Source organism: Onychostruthus taczanowskii, unplaced genomic scaffold (genome assembly GCF_017590055.1).
Source record: "Onychostruthus taczanowskii isolate IOZ18803 unplaced genomic scaffold, ASM1759005v1 scaffold40, whole genome shotgun sequence".
In the NCBI taxonomy this organism is placed as follows: domain Eukaryota; kingdom Metazoa; phylum Chordata; class Aves; order Passeriformes; family Passeridae; genus Onychostruthus; species Onychostruthus taczanowskii.
In genome coordinates, this window is record NW_024501460.1 from 200,672 (window position 1) to 220,215 (window position 19,544).

At 37.5% G+C, this 19,544-nt stretch overlaps 1 protein-coding gene across 1 annotated transcript in view; it reads right to left on the reverse strand.

Annotated features, from left to right (window-relative positions):
- Positions 1 to 114: 114 nt before the first annotated feature.
- Positions 115 to 19,544, reverse strand: part of RANBP9 (RAN binding protein 9) — a 38,747-nt gene continuing 19,317 nt past the window's right edge. The window contains 12 exon segments of the mRNA XM_041413132.1: positions 115 to 1,051; positions 1,394 to 1,505; positions 2,192 to 2,343; positions 4,444 to 4,565; positions 6,254 to 6,401; positions 8,075 to 8,265; positions 9,676 to 9,784; positions 11,121 to 11,233; positions 12,045 to 12,229; positions 14,216 to 14,238; positions 17,317 to 17,484; positions 19,156 to 19,208. Coding sequence (XP_041269066.1) covers positions 921 to 1,051; positions 1,394 to 1,505; positions 2,192 to 2,343; positions 4,444 to 4,565; positions 6,254 to 6,401; positions 8,075 to 8,265; positions 9,676 to 9,784; positions 11,121 to 11,233; positions 12,045 to 12,229; positions 14,216 to 14,238; positions 17,317 to 17,484; positions 19,156 to 19,208 — 1,507 coding nt within the window. The 3' untranslated portion in view covers positions 115 to 920.

The window sequence follows — 19,544 nt, forward strand, 5'->3', positions numbered from 1 at the left end:
ACAGGTCTCCACAAGAACTGCTGTTCTAGGATGGAGCTCTAGAACAAGACAATGTAGCATACACGTCCATGCTACCGTGGATGTAGATGTAAGTTTTTAATGGCTGGTTAATTATGATATCACTACATTTTATTGCAATATAGTACTATTTAAGCACTTTTAAAAATGCAAGGTGTACAAAGATTAAATTAAGACTGTAAATTGACTAAATATTTGGTTTTTATATAAATAGGTCATAACCACACTGTGTTGACATGTAATACTGTTATAATACAACAGTTAAACTGGTGAGCCTACACAACAGAAGCTGTCTGTAGTTAAACAAGGAAACAAAGTTGAAAAGACCATGTTAAAACAAAAAACTACTAAAATCAACAGGTTGGGATTGTAAGTAGCAACAAACATATTTACTCAGCTCCTGAGTAATTCAAGTTTTACAGTACACATTAAAAAATATCATTTCTTCCCATCAACACTATATATCCAAACCATTTGCATTTTGCAAATTACACTGATTGAACTATGTAACAATGGGGTGGAGGTTGGCAAGTCATCCTGCTTGACGTTTACATCACCCACATGCTAATACATCCATGTTTTCTATTCTTCCGTCCCACCACAAGGTAGCAGGATTTTTGGTTTGTTTTGGACAATCGTTCAAAGGATTGGTACTTGTCAATTTGGATGTCTGACGTTACCAGTGATATTTTAAACTCTTAGTTGTCTAAGAGGTTTAAAGATGGAAATCTCCTAACACTAAGTTAGAAATCATTTGCATCATGCTGTAAACTAGGAAGCAACATAAAAGCGACAGACTTGTCCTTAGTACATAATTAAAATTCCAAATTCCAGTCAGCAGAGCTGATCTACTTTCCATGTTGAATATGCTAAAATGCCTTTCAGACCTTCAAAATGCATAGCTAGTGTAGGTAGTCTTCCACTGTGGCAAATGCACAGGATCCAATTCCTGATCGGGCCATCAATCCTAGACACTGTGACGCCTGTCCCATGGCGAGGGCAAGCGGGGGTTGCTTTGGCAGATTGTGAGTCTCTGAAAAAGAATCACATTGGCAGTTAAAATACCTGAATTGTTTCATAATACACTGAAAACTTGACATTTAAACTACTTAAATCATTCATTTGTGAGTTGGCTCTTAGAGCAAGACACAAAGCCGGAGCAACAAAGTGACCTCGCTCGGCACCACTCCTGAACAGGCCATTTCTGCTCTGAACTACAACAGCAGACAAGTACCTCACACACCCTCCAAAATTATCCCTCTTCCGAGAAGAGTGTACCCAACACTGCTATCCTTACGGTGGAGCAGCAGGGCCACCTGTGTGGGACAGGGGGAAGCACCCCGAGTCTGCTGGGCAGCCGGCAGGCCACACTTACCTAGTATTGCACTATTCAGCACAGAGCACACCGGTTCTCTTTGTATGGGGTCTAGCTGATTTCCAACAGGGCTGCTCCAGGGATCGGAATATGCAAGCAAACTGAATGCATCCTGTGGGAAGAGGACTTCTATTACATCTACAGCTACAAGCTAGTAGTGAAAAGAAGGGATATTTTGTACAACTAATTTGATTCAGAATCGCAAAGGTGATTGTCAGTGTCCATCAATACAAAAAGATAAAAAGAAACTGTAACAGGACTTGTTCCAATTTCATGGTTTTTTCCCAAGAGCAAGGCAAAAGGTAGCATTATTTTACTATGTGAGGGGGTAAGAGAGAACAGACTGAAAACTGCATGCTGTCCTTGGCAGGAGAATTCTTTTCCAGAACAGTCTCAAATCAAGGCAAACTAATTAACATGCACAGTACTAATGACAGCACATTTTAGGCATCTCTACCAATCCCCCTTGTGGTTCATTTATCATTGACAAAAGATCAAAAAGACAAAACCAGAACTTCAATTAAAAAGGTCAAGTTACATGGTCACAAATGAGAGAAAGGAAAGTGCTAAATCAATTTCTGTGTTTAACTGTGTAACAGCACAAGTTTGTCTTCCCTGAGCATGGGCTACACAGACAGAAAAGAAGACAGTGCTACACCACAGCTGACCAGAACACCTGCTCTGAGACACGTGAAAAATGGCAGAAGTTAAAGCAGAACAGTATTCCAGCACAACGTTCTGTGGGAAGTTCCTGCTGGGCAGCACAGTTATTCACCTCTACAAGAAGATTAAACATACCTTGAGCATTTTCTTATTCACTGTGTTTTTGCCACATTCTCTTCTTAGCTGCTCACTCATTGCTTGCAATTCTCTTCCAAAATGGATCATCCTTTCAATGGCTGCTTGGCTGCCACCACATAGCTGGCGTCTTAACTGGCTTGAATCTACTTCTAAAGAAATGATATGGTCATCATCAGCACTGGCAGAGCCGAGGGTAACAACCTATGGATCTACAGGCTCTGCACTGATTTCACTCAAACACAGCAGCCTGCCCAGGGAGCAGGTCAGCCACAGACGCTGGCCCCACGTGCTCCTGCACCACACACTGGGGAACTGCTCCTTAGGAACATTTAAGAGATCTGGTTCACTAATGGCAAAGGCTGTCACAGCATGTGCTGTTTATTTGCAAGGGGTAATTTTAAACTAACTAGAAGACAAACCAGATTTTACCTTAAAATTTTAAGGGAGTTTAAAAAACAACAATGAAAGTCCACACAGTTCTAACTTTTTTAATTCTTTGGCACTGCATTTCTGAAAATACACCGAATTGGGAACTAATAAAGTGTAAAAAAATGCCAAACTTCCTCAACAGCCATGATGGACTGCTACAAGACAATCATTTAGACTGTTCATACTTCTTGCAGAACACATTATCTTAATAATTTGGCTATTTCAGGCTTCTTTTGTAATCAAGCAGGACACTACAACTGATTTCTTTACTGTTTCCTACAGTATTCCCAATACTAGTGATGTTAAAAGATATTGATGCAGCTTATGAATAGTAAACCAACACTTGCCTTCTTTGAAAAATCTGCTTTTTAAAAGTTTACACCTAAAGCACTGCATTAAGAAAAAGGCATTTAACCACCATTTCTTGTCTTTTTTGATCAATGGAATCAAGTTTTAAAATGAGCACTTTGATAGACTCTTCAATTACAAATCCACTCTTCTTTCTGACTTTAACACTGCTATTTAGTGATATATTTTTGACTACTCTTTCAAAACAGGATTTTTAACTGGCCACTTTTTTTTTTCCCTTAGGTATAAGTGTATCACCTCTGGAAAATACCTGCCTAATTAACCTTACATACACAGCACTAAGGAGAATATATAAATATTTCAAAAAGTAAAAAACCACCAGATGCAACCTGGGTGGGGAGGGTTGGGTGTAAACAGTGTAGGTGAAGCACCCACAAGTCTTCAAGTAGTGGTGCTTGTTTCTAGCTCAGCCTAACCTAAGACATGACTTTCCAAAGGCAGGAGACAACTACATTACAAAAAGCACAACTCCGTGCCCTGTGCAGCTGCTGCAAGTCTGTCACAGCAAGTCTCTGCAGAACAGGCTGCCAGAGAGTGAGGACCTGTTCTGGGTTTTCTGTCACAGAAATAAGGTCTTGTTAGTATCCAGTTTCAGAGCATAATGCAGGGAAAATGGCAACTTGCATTTCTCCTTGCAGGGCTGTAACAGAATGACATTTGCTGTTCCACTGCACTTCCCAGCAAAGCTGCAGGATCAGCAGCAGCAGCAGCACATGCCCCGGAACTGGGAAGCGCTCACAGGCCTCTGCACGCGCTGCTGCATTCTGAAGGTCTCCAGTTTCACATTTCATTTAAACTACACATTAACTGACATCTGCTTAAATCAATTGTTTGAGTACCAATTCTGCAGCTGCACAAAGGGCAAGCAGAGGGGATTTAAATACTCATTTGTCACCAACATCAACAGGCATGACAGAGTATAAAGCAAATTAAGTAAAACAAAGTTAATTTTGAGCTCATAACTATATAAATTGGTATTTTTTTGGTGGAAAGCATGGGAAAAAAGTTAATTTTTCGTTTTTTTACATTTCCCTAATAAAGCTCTTAAGCATTAAATATTAGCACTTTGCATTTCAATATAAAAAGATTTAGAATTTCTGCGCTTACTGTGGAGCACAAAGATGCCATGTGAACCATGAATGGGTAGAGGGAGAAGCAATTTCCCAACTCAAACACAGGGTGCTACACAACTGGGTGTTTCTTCTCAAAGGTACTTCCTTAAAAATTAATGCTAATTTCAATAGGCATGAGTTACCCATTTCCCCTGTTTTCACACTGATACTGGACCACCTAAATCAGTGGTTTTAAAATTTACATCTAGTAATAGCAAAACAAACAAAAAATTAAGATTTGAGCTAGTAACCCTAATTTTCAAGTTGGGAAGCATTGCAAGTAAAAACATAACCTTGTTGCCATCACTTAATAAAAATGTAAGAAATATCACTGCAGACCCATTTCTGTGTCACATTCTTCCATTTCGTGATCATGTTTAGAACTACCATTTAGGAAGCCATTGGATGAAGTCTCAGCAATCCCATTGGAGTAGTGATCTGTTTCCATGTCTACATCATTGCTGAAAAGAGAGTAGTAAATACAAGTTTTACTCATATTTAAGTACTTAGGTTATCTTTACAACTTCCTCATCTTAGCTACTGAAAAGCTGCTGTTAAATATTACCAAGCTAGACCACAGTTTCTTTGATAGCAACTGGTGATACCAGAGCACCATGGGAAGTTTTAAGGTTGTCTCAACATTAGTTGTCAGTAAAATACTATTTTCAGATCCTGAAAATTTAAACATGTCCCTCATTATTCAGGAGTAAGGAATGTAACACATTCTAAATACAGACCAAAAAGTTCTTTATTTATATAATCGTATGTACACAGAGCTGAAGAAAATGCATTGAGAAAATATACTACTCCCACTTTTTAATATAATTAGTATTTATACATAAAAAATATAGTTAAGTCAATATACATCCTCCTTGGAAAATACCATATTTAGGTAACTAATTATTTTGAAAAAATGCCTTCTCCTCTTATTTACTTTGTGGAACGACAGAGGGAAAAGAAAAAAACAAAACCCCAAAGCAAATGCTGAGTAAAGCAGAACACTGAAGAGACACTCAGTGGCAAATGCAGAGCATTCAGCTCCTCACAACCCTTTGCTCGCCGCAGCTCACAGAAGTACTTTTAGAAAATGCCAGCGTGGCTTTGGGGACTGAGCTTTGCTGACAGTTGCATCCTGGCCTGTTCTATTCCATCACAGAGAATAGCAACCTAAAACCTCTGTCAAGACCAAACAGATTCAATTTGGAAGTTTAATATCTTGCTTCTAAGCAACCAAAAATACTCAGCTTCCTTTGAGGAAGGAAACCAAAAGGCCTCTCTGACTGGGCAAGAACACAGCCAAGAACTGTCTTCCTCCGTGAAAAATCTCCAAGTTGCCTGGACACTGCCAGACATTTTGGCAGAGGCAACTGCTGATGCAAACAGAAACTGTGGAAAGTCAAAAAGTAAATTGTTACTCTTACTTTTTTACCCCAATTATCACTATTCAACTAAAATACCTTTGGTCATCACCATCACATCCTGTGTGGTAGTTTTGGGAATCTGTTTTGCACAATGCAGCTGAGTGCTGTTGCATTTCACACCAAATTAGGTACACTGCTGCATCCATGCACCCAGAGCTTAACCGTACTGGTTATGAAGAACCATATTAACCCTGGTTAACAGATTTATTTTCACTCTCTGAACTGAATGCATTTGTACTCATGACAGTGACTGGAGGAGGCAAACAATCCTGGTGTATACAGTGAAAGGGAATCCACAGTTCATTTGCATCTCAACTGTGTTTACTTTCCAGATACTGCCACAAATGGAGAGTATCTGGAAAAGTTTTCATTACCTGTGTGCAACACACTTAAATCAGTGTCAATGGCTTCAATTAAAATCCCAAGTGCCAAAGAGCTAATTAACCTTCACTATGGAACTTCATAACTGACTGCAGCTATAAGCAAGGTAATTTATTTTTGTCCACTGCATTTCTTTAGCCCAACAGGAGAAAAAAGTCTATTGAGCTTGAACTGTCAAAACAACCAGAGTTACCACAAGCTGTTGGCTCCTTACACTATGCTTCAACTGTCCTTGGGGCGGGGGGGAAAAAATCACATCAAAATCCATTGAAAACTCTTCCCTGCCATGCAAACACATGGAAAACACAAGCCTTAAAGTGATTTAGAAGCCTCTAAAGTTTATTTACCTGGAATAGCTGTTAACCTGCTGTGATCTGGACACATTTATGTTGTTGAGCTCTGGTACATTCAAGCTGGTGGTCGTGTGTTTACTGTGACAGTAAGACTGATGCACTTTATTTGATATTACTCCATTACTGCAACTATTTTCAAACCCTGAAAGGAAGTTTTAAACAAGGAAGTTGTAGTCATGAAGTGGTACTTACAGATAAGTTTGTAGAAATAATTAAATAAGTGTAGCGTTTACTGACCAGGAACAAGTATGCTAAATTTGCCACACAAACTCAAGTACTGCACCTCCATGTTTCAGGTATTTGAACCCTTAAGGCTTCTAGAGTGCAGAAGTTAAGCATTATTTAACAAGCATGAACACAGACACAAGAAGGTTCTTTCCAGTTGTACTAATATACTGGTAAAACAGAAAACTGCACATATGTAGCAGTTGTTTAGAAAATCTTTTCTAGACCACTGTAATCATTATGAATGGAAGCAAACATTATTAATTCCTGATCACATAATTCTTTTGATAAATGTGCAGCAGAATTCAGTGCTGAATACTTTGCATGTTGCTATACTTACATACAACCTCCCTCCTTCACCATGTAATTATTTTAATTGTTAATATTGTGCTTTGCTAAAAAAAAAATTCCACCATTCTATGAAATTATGATGCCTAGCTAGAATCTCTTCTGACCCTTCTAAAATATAACAGGAAAACTACCATTTGAAGCAAACATGTAATTGCCAGTTTCATCAAACCAAGAGCTCCCAAGTATGTTCTAAAACAGAAACAGGTCATAGGAAGGGCTTATTATAAAGCAAGCAGCTGCTGCCATTTACAAAATCCCAGACATCAATTCTAGTAATACATTCATCAGCCTGCCTCTATTTTCAAAATTGCAAAAAGTGCAGGTACTTTCTACACTGTATCCCAATAACCACCTGAAGAACAACCAGAAAATCTGAGTGGTTCTTCACTGACACACGTGATGGCACTCTCGTGACACAGAGGAAAGAAAAGCAAAGCTGCTGTCCTCTTCCAAGGGCAGCAGTTACTCTGATGGCCAGGCTACACTGACTTTCCACTCCAGCCCAGAGAGAAAGAAAAAAAAAATAAAGTGCCCCCAATCAGCTCCAGGTCGGATTTGGAAATTACACAGAAGTGAAACTGATGGTCTCTGCTACCTAAACAGTCTTAGTCTTCAAGGATGTCATGTTCAGGTACCATTTTAACATGCTCAGCTTCCATTCAGCAGGGGTGCTTTGGAAGGCATGGGGATCTCCCCACAAGCTTGGGACAGCTCTGAATATTAGTGGCTTCCCACTGAAGATTTCCCACTACTTGAATGCTCTAAGAAATGTTTCAGCTGTACAGACTGAAATGTGGTTGCCAGCAGCATGTCTTTTGCTCAACCATACCACCCAGCTTCTGGTGTTTCCTGCTCAGCCACAGCTATTCTTGACTTCTCCATCAACACCACAGGAAATGGATCATATATACCACTTACTGGATTTAAACCATCTTGCCCAAGCCTAAAATCATCATCAAAAGGACAAGAGAAATATATGTCAGAACCTTCCCTCTCCCAGAGGGAAGCACTTAGAAATTGGTGGCAACCTACTTTGCAAGAAGTAAAGCCAAGAGCATGTGCAAAAATTTTGTGATGAAACTTTCCTTTTTCCCAGTGACTGGAAATCCTGTATTTTAATCATTAACATTTTACTGTTACACACAGCATTCAGCATAAAATATTAAGTTTAAAAAAAAAAAAATTCCATGTGGTGTGGTATGTCCAACCCTGTGTGGTCTATCCTCCACATGAACTTACCAGTGAAGTGTGTGTTGCTCCCTTTGCCTGTTGCCAAATTATGAATATTCATTCCATGGCTGGGACTCATGCTAGGACTACTGAATGACCGTGGGCTAACAGGGTAACTGTCTTGAGATTTTGGACTGTGGCCTCCCAAGCACCGCACTTCACTGTCTGTACCATTCACCATCTCTATGAACTGACGCACCCTAAACAAAAGGCAAAAAGTTAAGCTAATAAAACTATTTACACATTTCAAATTACCAACGATAGCAATGATTTCATTTTAGTGTTAAATATAGAACAAGTCTGACTCAACAAAATTCTGAATGTCAGTAACCCAATCGTCAATAAGCTCTGGAGCATTCCACCAAAAATACACAATTACAAATTTGTGAGGGAGCAGAACAGGAATATTATCCTTGGAGGACAGCCTTTCTCACTAAGTCCTCAAAGTCTAGAGATTTAAATGATATTTTCTTGTTCTAACTGTTTTCTTTTATTGGCAGGGGCAAGGGTATTTCTTGAGAAAGATATGTCATTATGTTGTCATGTCTGTCATTTCTCTCAAAGTAAATAAGAACAGAGTTTGACTGTCTGGAACATTAAGCATTAAAGGGTAACTTAATATTAAACACCTGCACTAGAAAACAGTTCGAAAAGCAAACTCCCATACAAACCTTCCCTTTAGAGGCTGTTGCTCTTTGTCAATTTCATTTTAGATAAGGAGGTTTTACTATGGACTTTAAGGAAGCTCAGAACTCCTGCTTTATGGTTAAGGCTTCAGTAGCCTCAATAGAACAGGCAAAATTTGGAAAGACAGACTGAGAAAAAGATAACATAAAATTGACGCTATTGAGTGAAGTCTTTCATCAAAATGTTCACATTTTATGAATTCTGTGATAAGTCTGGAGTACTATCACGTGAATTCTGTTCAGCACTTGAGCATGACAGACTTCAAACACATTCCCAGTTACTTAACTGAACATAAAATTAAAGTGCTTTGTTCTTAGAGGAAATAACGCATTTTTTCCACATTCAAACATTGCAATGTGATACAAAATTCTGGAGAACAGCGCAGCTGGCAAGTAAAAATGCCAGAATGAAGGTGACTATTGTGTGCCTGGGAAGCCAAGAGAACTCTTTGGGATTACGGAATTTCCACAGTTTTAGCCAGAGTTTTCTAGTAAAATGGCATGGAATGAAACAGCTCATTTAAACTGGTCTTTAAAGTTAGTCACCCCTTTGGAGGAACAGACTAACTTATGCCATAAGGATTCTTAACCTTCTTGAACGTGCTACTGTATCAGTTTCCATTTTAAGTTTTATTTGACACCCAAATGGGACTAAAATCCATTACAAAGAACTACAGAACTTAGTTCTAGAGAACAAGTCTACAGGGAGATGTGAATTATGCTGCAAACCAGGACCTCGATGACAAAACCTAGTTAAACATGTAGTAAATAAGAAGAGCATAAAAAAGTGAAATACACACATTTTCTAAAAAGCGCTGCTTAACTTTGTATAAATTTCTGTGAAAGCTTTAAATGAGTAACTGTCTTGCCTCAGAAGGTACTGTGCCATCTATAAACACACATCTGTATAATTTGAAGACTCACTTTAATGCAAATAAGAGATTAGGATTTCTTTCTAGTAAACTTGGATACAACTGTTGTGTTGTTTCAATGGCTTCTCCCATTCTTCCTGCTAAAACCAATTTCTGAATTCCTGTTCACCAAAAAACAAATAAGAGATTAGGATTTTTTTCTAGTAAACTTGGATACAGCTGTTATGTTGTTTCAATGGGTTCTCCATTCATCCTGCCAAACCAATTTCTGAACTTCTGTTCAGCAAAACCAACATCAGTTAAATGGACAGCTCATGGATCAATACACGCACATTAACGATTAAAAGATACTGCAACCATCAATCAACAAGATTATTTTCCTTTTAGAAAAAAAACAGTGTAAAGAAAGATCATGTTTCCTTAAAATGTTAGCAGGAAAATTTAAGACCTGCACTCCACCTACACATATCTAAATGAAAACTCAGTATTTTTATTTATTGCCAGCATCCAACTGCTTTGTAGTTAGACTATGGATTTAGAGCCAGAATAAGACTGCAGACACTCTTCTGTGATTTATTTCTCATTTTCACAACTTTATAAATACACACATTTCAAATTACTGTCACTCAAGAACACCCAAATTGCATCGCACTCCTACAGGTTCAATTTTGACTAAGAAAAACAAAAATTCAGTCTCTTTCACCTACAACACATACTTCTAATCAAACTACAGTTGAGTAAAATCTTTCACAAAGGTCCCTGCTTTAGTTGATGCTTCTGTGGCTGTAACTTGGCTCAAGGTGCAAACAGCCTCCCAGTTCTCTTCACCAACAGAGAAACTGATCCAAATGAAAAAAAAACCAACAAATGTGTTGTTTTACAACCAAAGCAGTTTCCCCATGTGGTATGTCATACAGTAACAGAAATGGTCACATGCTGACAGTCACAGAGCAGGGATTTAAATGGAAGGGGAAGGCACTGTTCCATCAGGCTGTCAAACAGCACTGGCATAGCAAGTTAGAACTGAACTGCTGTTAGTTGTCCTTGTCCTCTTCCCCTCACATCTGTAAGCAGGAAAACTCAAGTTTCATTTAATTTATAAAACAGTCTCTAAACTCAATCCCTTTTCACAGTTCAGATAATAATATAAATGTTTGTCATGACTAAGTTTTATATTCCTGTTTGTGACTAACCATTAGCTCTCACAAGCACTCAGAGACACTACACACACTTGTTTCAGACATATCACAACTTTCCATTCCAGAGAAAAGACAACAGATAATTTATCACATTCTGCTACATCAAACAAGTTACAAAGTATTACTGCGCGATTTTTCATACCAGCTGCTCATACATGTGTAACATTAGATGACAGCAAAGAACTGTGCTATGGAGTAGTGCTGCAAGCAAATTCTACAACGCTGCTTAAGAGAAAGCTTTATGTAGTACGTGTTTAAGGGAGGAAAAAAAGGGATGCAACATGCTTTCCAGCCTTACTTTGTCTGTTCTTAATGGAAGCTAATTCTTCTAGCACAGTCTGGTCCGTGGATCTGGCGAATGCCTCTGCTGTTGCACAGTATCCATGGTGAACTAAGTAAGATGATACCATTCTAAAAATAAACAAAAACAGAACTCAGAAATACTCATTAAATACAGGTAAGAAACCAAGAACTCCTGGATGTAAAAACCCTTTGATAAAATAAGCTGACTGAATTGAAAAATTCAGCTTGAAATGCAGAGACTTCTGTACAAGTCAGACAAAAGCAATTCAGTTAAGAGTCAGTATATTCTTCAAAACACTGTACAGAAAAATAATTTTTAAAAAGAATAAATGCATAACTTTATTATGATGAATTTTAGTAACAATTATTCATGACCCAAAGGCAGGGTCAGTTCAAATACTAACTGCTAATTAAGCTGGAGGGGTTTTTTCTCATTACACCCACTGAAGTGAGATTACTGCACATTAAGTTTTTGTTTTCGACGAAAAAATAAAAAATGCAAAGTGAGAACCACCATTTTTCCACAAAACAGTAATGAGACATAACTTAACCTGGCATGCTGAAGCTGAGAATGCAAAGGGAAACTTCCAGAGCCCAGAATATTAAAGCTGCCCATTACAACCACGGCGACTTTCCTACAAACTCCCCAGTCCGTATTAGAGAAGTCAAATTAGAACAGAAGTCTTACACTCGTCATTATAAAGTCCAAATTATTAATGACACAGACAACTCTGCCACAAAATCTGTTTATAGTCCCTTTCTACACTATTATCAAACTTGGTAACAAAATTACTTGCACTATTTTTTAATAGCATCTATCACATTTTGCACAAGACAATAGATATAATGTTTTAAAGATCTCTGAAATCATGCAACTAACAATTTAAAAAAAAAAAATTAATAATATTACAAGTCTTACTTCTGAATCATTGTTTGCCACTCTCCTTCCCGATCTCCTATTGGAAATCTGTCAATCTGTGCTTGAATTTTGGTTCTCCACTCTCGCATATAGTCTTCAATATCAAATACAAATGGGTGTTGTCCAAAATTAGCATCCACAACCTCTCCTGGTGTTTGAAGACCTACTGTAGGGTACAAGTTTGGCTGCAAGAAATATTCTAGTTAGTTTTTGACACTTGCCCTAGAATCCCCACTCTTGTGGGTCTGGCTTTTTTTTTCACTTCTAGTAATAACCTCTCTGCTTCTAGTAGTGTTTTCCAGCAGCAAAAGCAGCTTCTGTCAATACAGCAACACAAGGACTGACTAATTTTACTCCCAGTACCCATAGTTTCTTTTTATTCAGAAGAAGAAGAAAATCTTACTGACATTCTAGCCAGAAATGTAAACTTTTAAACTGTGCTACATGTTACAACTTTTGGGCTAAATTTCACAAAATATTAAGTAACAATTTTTACTGATTTTTAAAGACCTGTTTTTTTCCTTTAAAAAGAGAACAGAAAAAATTAAACTTACAAAGTGGGCCATTTTCCTTTTAGGGTGAAATACTTAAAACATCATTGAATTTTAGTGTTAAGAATTGACAGGATAGAAAACTCAATAGCCTTAAAGTCCAATTGTAGTGACTAACAAAAACTGTAACAATGCATTGATGTTTTCATGAATTCCTGGACCTGTGTCTAGGAAAATACTTTAACAGCATTTATTGTTGTCTCAGTTTTATTTTCTGCTTAGAAATTAGGTCTTCATGCAAATTTAAAGTATGCCAAATATGAGAAAGGTAAATCTGCCTGTTGGGATAAAGGCAATTTTCTTAAATGCAATGAGCATCTCAGCAATGGCAAGGCAATCAATTGTGTGAATGGGGTTTTATTACTAGGGTCTTCTGTGTGTGTGTGGGGGGGAGATAGTTTAAATTCTTTTTTTAAGTTTACTTAATAAATATACCCACATCATAATTACACTGCAGACAATGGTGGTATGGTATAATAGGATGTTGATCTATGGAACTATTATGCTAAATAAATTAAAGCTATCAGTAAGAAGTTATCAACACGCAGGTCAGTAGGAACTCTGGAGCCCGGAGAACCCAGTGAAATGAAAAATATTCTGGTTTCTCAAACCACGCCCAAGCCAATCTTGCCTCTGTTTTCACAAATACACCATTTGCTTTTTTAAATAAACATGCTCATACTGTTACGTAGTCTAAAATAATCAACAAACCACAAGTCTCAAATCTTTTAACGAGATGGAAACCATTGATTCTAAAAAGGGGTTCAGCTTCATAATTCAGATTACAGTGTCAGTTTTCCTGAGCTGGCACCATGTGCTAGCAAGGAGTCCTGCTAGCATCCTCAAGATCCAGGACAGTGGCAGTGGTTTCCTACACAAAACACTCAACCCTGTGGTAGGACTAAGAGGCTCCTTGGGTTACTGACTTCATTTTTCCTTAATATCTGTCCTTGCCTCTTAAGGCCACACAAAGGGAGTAGCTGGCCAGATGGACGTGCATCACACACTGCACCTTAAACAGATTAAATCAGAAATGAAGTGGATGAGAAGAAAACCAAAGTAAGTGCAGTATCATGCCTGTATCAGTAGTATAGGGAACAGATGCCAGTTTTAAGGAAAGCACATTTTAATTCACTCAAAAGGTACAAGACTTCAGGTATGTGCAGCTTTTAAAAAAAGAAATTTGATATACAAATGTGTATCATATGTACTTGATATATCAAATACATTTGATTCTGTGAAGCAAAAATTGTGAAAATCAGGCATCAGGAATGAGTTACAGTGACAATATCTCAAGCAGACATTGGTTTTTAATACAGCTCTGATTCTGTATGTAAGGCTTGAATGTGCCAAAGCATGTAATAGCTATTTGCATGTATTATTATTCTGCTAAAAAAACCCTGAAAAGGAAAACCTCTTGTAAGGATCAGTGTAAAACCAAAACATTTTCTCCTTCAATTAAAAATTCACCACTGAAATCATTATGAGAAATATCTAATATTAAATTGGCTACAAAGATTATCATTGTGATTCCAACAAACATAGGGTAAATGCTAGTCTGATCTGAAACATCTGTTTAAAGACACAAAGGAAAACTGTTTGAAAATGCACTTATCTTACCGGTAAATCTGTGAAAGCAATGCCTGCAATAAAGAGAAAATTAAGATTAATTTCCATGTGTCTGGATTCTAGCTTTACTTTCTTAAATGTATCATCATCTGTTCAGAAATCTCACTCAAACATCTCACAAATAAGCTAAGTATGGTGAAATCCACAACACTTATGCACAAGTCATGTTTTTTAAAAAATAAATGGCGGTATTTGGCAAAAAGTAATCATCATTCAAAAATACTTTAATTGCCCTTAATTTTTTCAAAATAGGTCACAAGACTTAGCCAATCATACAGACAGGCAGATTAGAAAGTCTGAAAGTTCTAGCTACATACTAAATTTAGAGAAGAAAGGCAAGGATATCTGAAAATACTTTTTCACTTGCATGTCACGATGCTGCAACATCAAGATTTAATGGTGTCTTTTCTTGTTTGCTATTACTTTTCTTCATACTCACTCACAATCTTTACACAAGCAGCACATGTCTGTAATACTCCAAACCAGCCTGCAAATGTTTCACTCTAATCCATGCCTCATGCTTTGGTTTTCAAACACTACAGCTTAATATCTTTTACATAATTACAAACATCCATCTACCCGTAGAAGCAAGGGAGTGATTTTGCTGTCTCAGGATTAGAGAAAAACATGACCTCTATACACTTCAGGAACTTCAGGCAATTTCAGGGGGTGGGCAGCTTTCAGTTAAAAAAAACCCAACCCATCAGTAATCTCCTTCTGACAGCCAAATAATAACAGTATTTCAGAATTTCCTTTATTGTTGCAAGTATTTTTTTTTTAATGCTGAATTATTCAAACCCACTTATCCCTTCAACTCTCAATTTATTTTGTACCACCACCTTTTCAAACTTAAGATAAAAAAAAGCTTTTAACCTTTGTCCTAAATTCCATCCCTGTTTTCAATCTCTACTCTTCACCAGAATATCAAACCTCAAGAGCATCTGAATTTCTTACCCACATCTTCTGAGACAGAAGAATGGCACACTGAGTGAGAATCTGTTTCCTCCCATCACATCTCAAAGCTATCATTTTATTTATTCCCTGCTCTTACTCTATCTTTTTCTAAGCTATATCATTTTTTCTATTTAGCAATTTTGACATCCAACTTGCCATTTTCCAAAATGGAGGCTGTAGGTATGACAAATAAATGATTACTAAGTGATATGTAGGTGCTGGGGTCTTGGGGCGAGGGCAGGGTTTGTTTGGGATTCTTTTCAACCCAGGATTTCACACTTGCATGACAATAGCTTAGCCCTTTCTGCAGCATCAAATCCCAGGCTGAGTCAAAGACTTCCTATATTCTAGACCAAGTGTGTGGGCCCAGAGAAGAAACACAAATGTCCTGCAAGTCATGAACGTACAGGAATTCAGGACAACTAGCTACTGCAACAACTCAGTGAGACAGACAAAATTTCTGATTTCTTTTTCCACTCAACACAGAATCAATTTTCTTATGTCAGAAGCTAAAGCTAGAAAAGTCCATGACAGCAGAACAGCTGTCAGGTTTCCTTCTGAAATCCATAAAGTGTTTGTCAGACTCAGTCTATGACAGATGACATTTTATTAGCCTCCCCTCACCTATGCCATTCTGGTCTCCTCTAAAAACAGATTTTAATCTTTTGCACTGTTATTTCACAGTTGGCCTAATCCAGTCTGCTTTATGTTTTCCACTGAAAAGGAGGGTTCTGCTCTTGCCTTGCTCTAGCTCGCTCACGCTTTCAGGTGCCCATAAGTGAGAATACTCGTGTCCCTTTAGTTGATCACGTGATCCAACTTCCCTGCAGGCACATTGTGAATGTTTCAAAAAGGGAATAAAGGTAAGACTGCTTTCCTCAGCTTTAACCCAGTAAAAGATTAGGGCAAACACAAGCCCGTTATCTTCCACTTGGACCTATCCTGCAACAGGATGCCAAAAGAAACAACTACACAATGCATGGTTCAAGTGTCCCACTGCCCTAGGTCTCAAGGTATACAGACTCATTCAATTTAGAAGGAACATTAAATAATGAAAGAATATAATCATAGAAGGGATTAAATGGAATTGACCTCAGGAGGAGACTCAAAAGCCCTGCTGTGAGTAGAAGCAGGAAAACTCCTAAGTCAGATGTGTTTGCATACGGCCTGAGCAAACAAACTGTCAGTCATGTTCAAGGAGGCTAGAAGAGAATTTAAACCACATCCTTCCCCCTTTTTCCAAACCTACTTTGTGTTTGCCAATGTAAGAAAATAGAACAGCAACTTCAAGGCCACCTATCAATAATCTCTTACTTCATTTCATGCTACCCTCTCCTTTCCTTATCGCATTTCTACCCGTCACAGGAACCTTGCTCTTCTTTGATCTTCATCTGTTCAAAGTTCCTGCTCCCCTCAGCACAATTCCAAGATCTCTTCCTGAGCCCCCACTCCTTTCTTAATGCAGGAAGTAATTTTTTTTCTTCTTTCTTTACCCTCTGTATCTTGGCTCATTAAATTACATTAAGTAACTGAAATAGATATTCCATAAAAATTTTTAACTCCACCCACTCCTGACATCTTCAAATTCAAAAATTATCTCACAGTGTTGCCTAATACTACAATTTACTGTATGAGTTTAATGGACTTAATTTTAGCTCAACTTTTATCATTTATGGCTTTAGCCCAACTATGAATGACTCCAGACTGGGAATCCAAAAGACACTGTTCTCCAACATATGCTCAAAATAACATGCATCCAATATAAGGTTTTAGTGAAGGCTGGGTGTTCCCCCTACAGCAGCAAGAAATTTTAGCTATATCCATTCTCCTTATTTTCAGTTCTCTTATTATCTATTACTTTATGACCATTAAGCACTATTTGTGGATTTACTAATGGAGTTCATTAATGCAGATCCTGTGGAATGAGATGCTGCAAGATGAATCCTCCAAAATTCACAAGTAATCTTAATGCTAATGGCACAGAAGAAATTATTTTTCCCAGTTCTTGAACTACTTTATAGGCTATCAAACTATCAAAAGAACTATTCAAACCCTGTGCTCCTAATGTGAAGAGGGCTTCCTATTCACAACAGACTTAAAGACACAGTGCTGCCATGAAAGGCAGCATTGCTCCGTACCCAGGCTGTGTCCATTCTTGGTGTAGAAGCAGGTGTTATTGATAAGGTTGACACAACAACCAATGACATCGCCCGTAGTAAACGTTGGGCCGTAAGGTTGTCCCGTTCCAGAGGAACAGAATGAATGTCCATCATCTCCATGGTAACCATATGAATGTTTATCCCAGCCTAGAGAACAAAAGCATTTGCAATTTATTAATTTTCTTTATTATTAATTAAATTGAAGACTGTGCTAAGTTGGTATATTCTAGCCAGGTTAATACAGTTAATTATTATGCTCAGCTTTCTGCTTTCTAGTATTTCTTATCTAGGAAAGCCACTATGTAATCTTTAAAATGACAACTTATTTTATCAAAACGGCTGAATAAGTAACTGCATTTGTAGTATATAACAGGCAATGCAAAATCAGATAACACATATTTCTCTTTATGCAAACATACAATATTACCAACACCAAAAATATAATCAGCTACAATGCTGAAATTCAAAAAGCTATATACAGATCTGACATGTCCCAGTAAAGCAGTGAAGATTCTCCTGTTCTCCCTTTCATTTTGCAGAACTATTGCTACCATATGTCATAATCAGATTCTTCCTGGCTACAAACCAAACAGGCATCTCTGGGGAAACATATTTCTAGTCCTGATTATTCTCAATGACTATTCAGCAGCAAGCAGCCTCTGCATAATAACAGAATCTCCAGACAAAAGTGTAACTAGCTATGCTGCCCCTGAAAATAAAAATAAATTTTCAATAAAAGGAAAAAAAATAGCAATACAGGTGAAAATCACAGTCAAGAGCACATCATTATGCATGCAAATATGGTGCTGATTTTGCAGGTGAAAAAGCTGTAGAATCTTTAAGAAGCTTCATACTGTTCAACGAAATTCACAACAAGCAATCTTGGTCTGTGCTCTTTTATAAATACCTATCTACACTCTCTGCAAGTCAATACTGAACCTCTTCTGTCAAGCTGCTGCCTAGCAGGTTAATTTGGAAGTATTTTCCACATTTAGACCCTTAATCCTTATCATCACTAGTTTTCAGCTGGTTCCATATTAAGCATCTCTCAGTAAATTAAAGACAACCCCAAATTATTGCAGTTACATTGATTAGTAGTATCTTTGATAATTTTAGCACCCTAAATCATACTTAAATTTAATGCCACCCACTAATAATTCATGAGCCTTAGGTGGGCTCACAGTGTAATAGGGACTTGCAGTCATCATATGAATCTCTACCAGATCATTTGGGTAAGAAAGTTAAAACTCAAAAGTAATGAAATGCAGATACTCGAAGGTCAATTCAACATGGTTTTGTATTTTGGTAATTTCAAGGTCCTCAACTGGTTGGATATTTTTTACACATTTAAAGGTCTGTTAAAAACCCAGTCTTTTATGTATACACACACAAATTCAGAGATACTACAGACAATTGTTAACTAGACAGTGTCCCTGACTATGGAGGTCAATGGAACAGTCAAAACTAAAAATCAGGCTACACACTCGTACTATGAAGGCTGGAAAGGTAAAGGTACAGAAAGTGACAAAAGGAAGTTTTTCTCATAGTAGCTCATTTTTATTGCTAGAAATCCAGCATACAGAGCATGGAAATCTATACTGTATTTGTTTGCTAAAAAGTATCTGCACAATTTTAAAAATAACAGTAAGAGCTGACAGAAGTAGTACAGAAGTAAACGTAGAGTAAAAGTTAAACTTTTCAGCTGTAAGTGTTACATAACTCCAGTAACAGATACAACACAGAGGTGTCATGCTATACTCTATTGCTTACCAAAGCTGAAGCATATTTTAAAAACCAATGTAAGTAACTGAAACATACCTGGTAGTCTGTTCATGTTCACACCCTGTGCCGAAAGTCCAATTCCCATGTAACTAAAAATGAAAGAACAAAAGAAATGCATCTGTCTCTTACAAAAATACATATGTATCTGCAACATTGCCAAAAAACACTGCTGACTAATCATCGACCAATTAAGCTACTGAGAGGTTATTTAATAGTGGCATAAGAACACGGGATTCTCATGATTTAATATGGACAGATCCTGTCTCTGCAGGAGGTAAGGACAACTTTCTTTTCTTTTTGGCATCCTGGGTTGTTGATAGAGAATAATGGTATTAGCTAAAATGTTTAAAGCATGAACAAAGAAAGCCAAAGGTCACAGCTTATTCTGAAAGTAGGGGTACAGTCATACACATATCAATTTCGTC